The sequence below is a fragment of the Sinocyclocheilus grahami genome, unplaced genomic scaffold (assembly GCF_001515645.1).
Source record: "Sinocyclocheilus grahami isolate Dianchi unplaced genomic scaffold, SAMN03320097.WGS_v1.1 scaffold4.1, whole genome shotgun sequence".
Classification (NCBI taxonomy): Eukaryota; Metazoa; Chordata; class Actinopteri; order Cypriniformes; family Cyprinidae; genus Sinocyclocheilus; species Sinocyclocheilus grahami.
The window spans coordinates 2122143-2125371 of NW_015505183.1; the positions used below are offsets into that span (position 1 = coordinate 2122143).

The window sequence follows — 3229 nt, forward strand, 5'->3', positions numbered from 1 at the left end:
TTTTATTCCATAGTAAGGGCATTTCATACAATACATTTAAACTGAGCTACTTTAATACCATCTCCGAACTTTTTACCACGACTCTGCTGTTATCGGCTGGTTCTTCCCTGTATACGTTGATTGACAGATGTCTCGTCCAGTCAGCGGTGAGTAATCCCAAACCAATGGCGCTGTCTCAAACTATACCTACCTCTTCCAGTTTGTCTGTTTTGTCGTTGTGTTTTCTGAATTGTTAATTTGTTTTCGGATTTGTCGTTGTGTTTTCTGACTTGTTATAATGTTTTCTGAATTGTTGTTGTGCTTTCTGAATTGTTATTTTGTTTTTTAAACTTGCATTTGCGTTTGTAATTTGTTATTTTGTTTTCAGAATTGTGATTTGTTTAGCACTTCTAGGCCACAGTAGAAACCCTCCTTGAAAGCATTTTCATCTGTACTAGAGATGCACAATGTATTTATAACATATTGGACGGACGATATTAAGTATTTTAAATTTTTGGGCTGATACTGGATATTTTTACATATCTATTTTTACAATTAGATGACCTTTTTCGTCATCTAATGCTCATTTATAGTTAATCTTTAAACCATTTTTCTTTTCTTTCTCTAAGAAATATATTAAAAACATTTAATAACTGTAAAATATAATCTCTAACAAATCATACAATGAATATCCATTGTTCATACTGTACATTATAATATTTTGATGTAAATTTACTAGTGCTGTCAAACGATTAATCGCATCCAAAATAAAAGTTTTTGTTTACATAATGTATGTATGTGTACTGTGTTTATTTATTATGTAAATATAAATACACACACATTCAGTATATATTTTGGAAAAAAATATATATATATATTATATATAAATATAGTTTATATATAAACATGCATGTGTTTGTATTTATATATACATAATAAATATACACAGTACACACATATATTATGTAAACATTTTTATTTTGGATGCGATTAATCGTTTGACAACACTAAAATTTACTTTTTGCATTTAAAATGATTAAATCTTACAAGATTTTCAAGTTTTCTTTTTAAAGGGATAGTCCACCCAAAAATGAAAATGTCATTTTCTGTTGTTGGTAAAAACTGTTTTGGTACCCATCGACTTCCATTGTATTTTTTGTCCACACAATGGAAGTCAATGGGAAACTGTATATTTACCAGCATTCTTTAAAATATTACATTTCATGTTCCCCAGAAAAAAGAAAATCATACAGGTTTGGAATGATATGATGGTGAGAAAGGTAGAGAAATTATAGAAATTATGACAGAATGTTTATTTTGGGGTGGACTATTCCTTTAACTTACTGAGACAAAATAGTGTAAAATTTTAATATCTGCGTTTTATACATAACATGAGACTAATTATCAGCTTATCGGTATCAGCCAGAATTATAATATCCGTGTATTTCTATCTCTTAACAAAATCTGGTAATGTAGATGTACTTAAAATAATTATTGAACCCATATATTTGTGCAGGAGGAGAAGGCGGAGGGCTTAATCAAGATCGGCAGCCACAATATAGAGAGCGCAGGAGAACACAAGAGGAAGTAGTGAGTATTTTCTGCACCAGATAGAACATGCTGGTTCTGGTTACCCAATCATTATTTGCAGCCGAGTCAAATTTAAAGGGAAGCGTATCTGTTGACTGAACGTTAAACCCTGTTCAGCTTGATTGTTTGTGTTCACACTGTCATAAAGAAACAGAAGTCGTCGGTCTCCTCTGACTCTATGTTTGTGGTTGGCTGCGAGAGTATCAGACGCAGGAGGGCAGTTAGCCAGAGATGTGTGAATAACAGAATTACACTTTACATTCCTCGGATCTTCCCCCGCAGTCCACAGACACTGAACAGCACAACCTGCCACCATGATGACAAATGAGTTTTTATTGTTTCATTAAGCTGCTAAGGCCTCTGCCCTAAGATTAAGGGGTATTATCATCTGATTTCTTTCTCTCTTTCTCTTTATCTCCTAGTGTATTTCAAATGTGCCACCAGCGCTTCCAGAATTTTTTCTTCGCTGCTGATAATGTAAAAGACATGAGCAAGTGAGTGTGGCTGCATATAAACATGCATTTTCTCTACCGCTGCATCCAAACGACAGTCATTCATTACTGAGAATTACATTGCTTAGAGAGGCATTGCATTTTGTACAAATTGTTTTGTAAAAAGTGGCAAAATGTCACAATGATTAGATCTTGCTGTGCATCTGCAGTTTCTCTTCATGTGCAAATGATTGTGCTTTAACCTTTGAATTAAAGTAGATGTGTTAGATGCAATGACATTGCATTTTTAGGGGTGGAATGTGTGATGTGAAAGTACTTTTTTAAAGTTTAATGTACATAGCCAACTATAAGCGATTCACAGGTTGACTTCACAAATAGTGTGAGGGAGTTTAGAGTAGATTGCATATATTGACAGCCGAGTATTTGTACACTATCTGCACTGTTTTATTAATATACAGGTCAGGTAATGGTGTATACAGACTCGCAAGATCTGACACAATTCCAGACCTTGTAATTCGAGTGCTAGTGAAGTAGACTACCATGATCTAGCAGACTTTGCAAGGGCAATTTATTCTTCATCATGAAAATTTATATCTTTTAAAGTACGTATGTCATATTGCTTTATATTACTGAGAATAAAAATGGTCAAATGTGACCCTGGACTACAAAACCAGTCATAAGGGTCAATTTTTTGAAATTGAGATTTATACATCATCCGAAAGCTGAATAAATAAGCTTTCCACTGATGTATGGTTTGTTAGGATAGGACAATATTTGGCCGAGATACAACTATTTGAAAATCTGAAATCTGAGGGTGCAAAAAATCTAAATATTGAGAAAATCGCCTTTAAAGTTGTCCAAATGAAGTTCTTAGCAATGCATATGTCTAATTACGTTTTAAATTACAAAAATTACGTTTTAATATATTTACAGTAGGAAATCTACAAAATATCTTAATGGAACATGATCTTAATATCCTAATGATTTTTGGCATAATATATGGCTAAATTTAAATAATCTTAAGACTTATTTGGGCCCCTAGAAGCTTGCTGAAGCCCCCTAGTGGGATCGGCCCCCTGGTTGAGAACCATTTTTCTAATGGCAAAGAAATTCCACAATTTACTTTTAATATAATTTAATATGATACCATGAATGGGCTGGAAAGGCTTGGAATTTTTTGTACATATATATATATATATATATATATA

At 32.9% G+C, this 3229-nt stretch overlaps 1 protein-coding gene across 5 annotated transcripts in view; it reads left to right on the top strand.

The window, feature by feature from the left end:
- Positions 1–3229, top strand: part of LOC107582592 (connector enhancer of kinase suppressor of ras 1-like) — a 44912-nt gene that overhangs the window by 36617 nt on the left and 5066 nt on the right. For all 5 annotated transcript variants that reach the window (XM_016268497.1, XM_016268514.1, XM_016268522.1 and 2 more), the window contains 2 exons: positions 1496–1569; positions 1992–2063. In XM_016268497.1, the coding sequence (XP_016123983.1) occupies positions 1496–1569; positions 1992–2063 (146 nt within the window). The remainder of the gene's footprint in view (positions 1–1495; positions 1570–1991; positions 2064–3229) is intronic.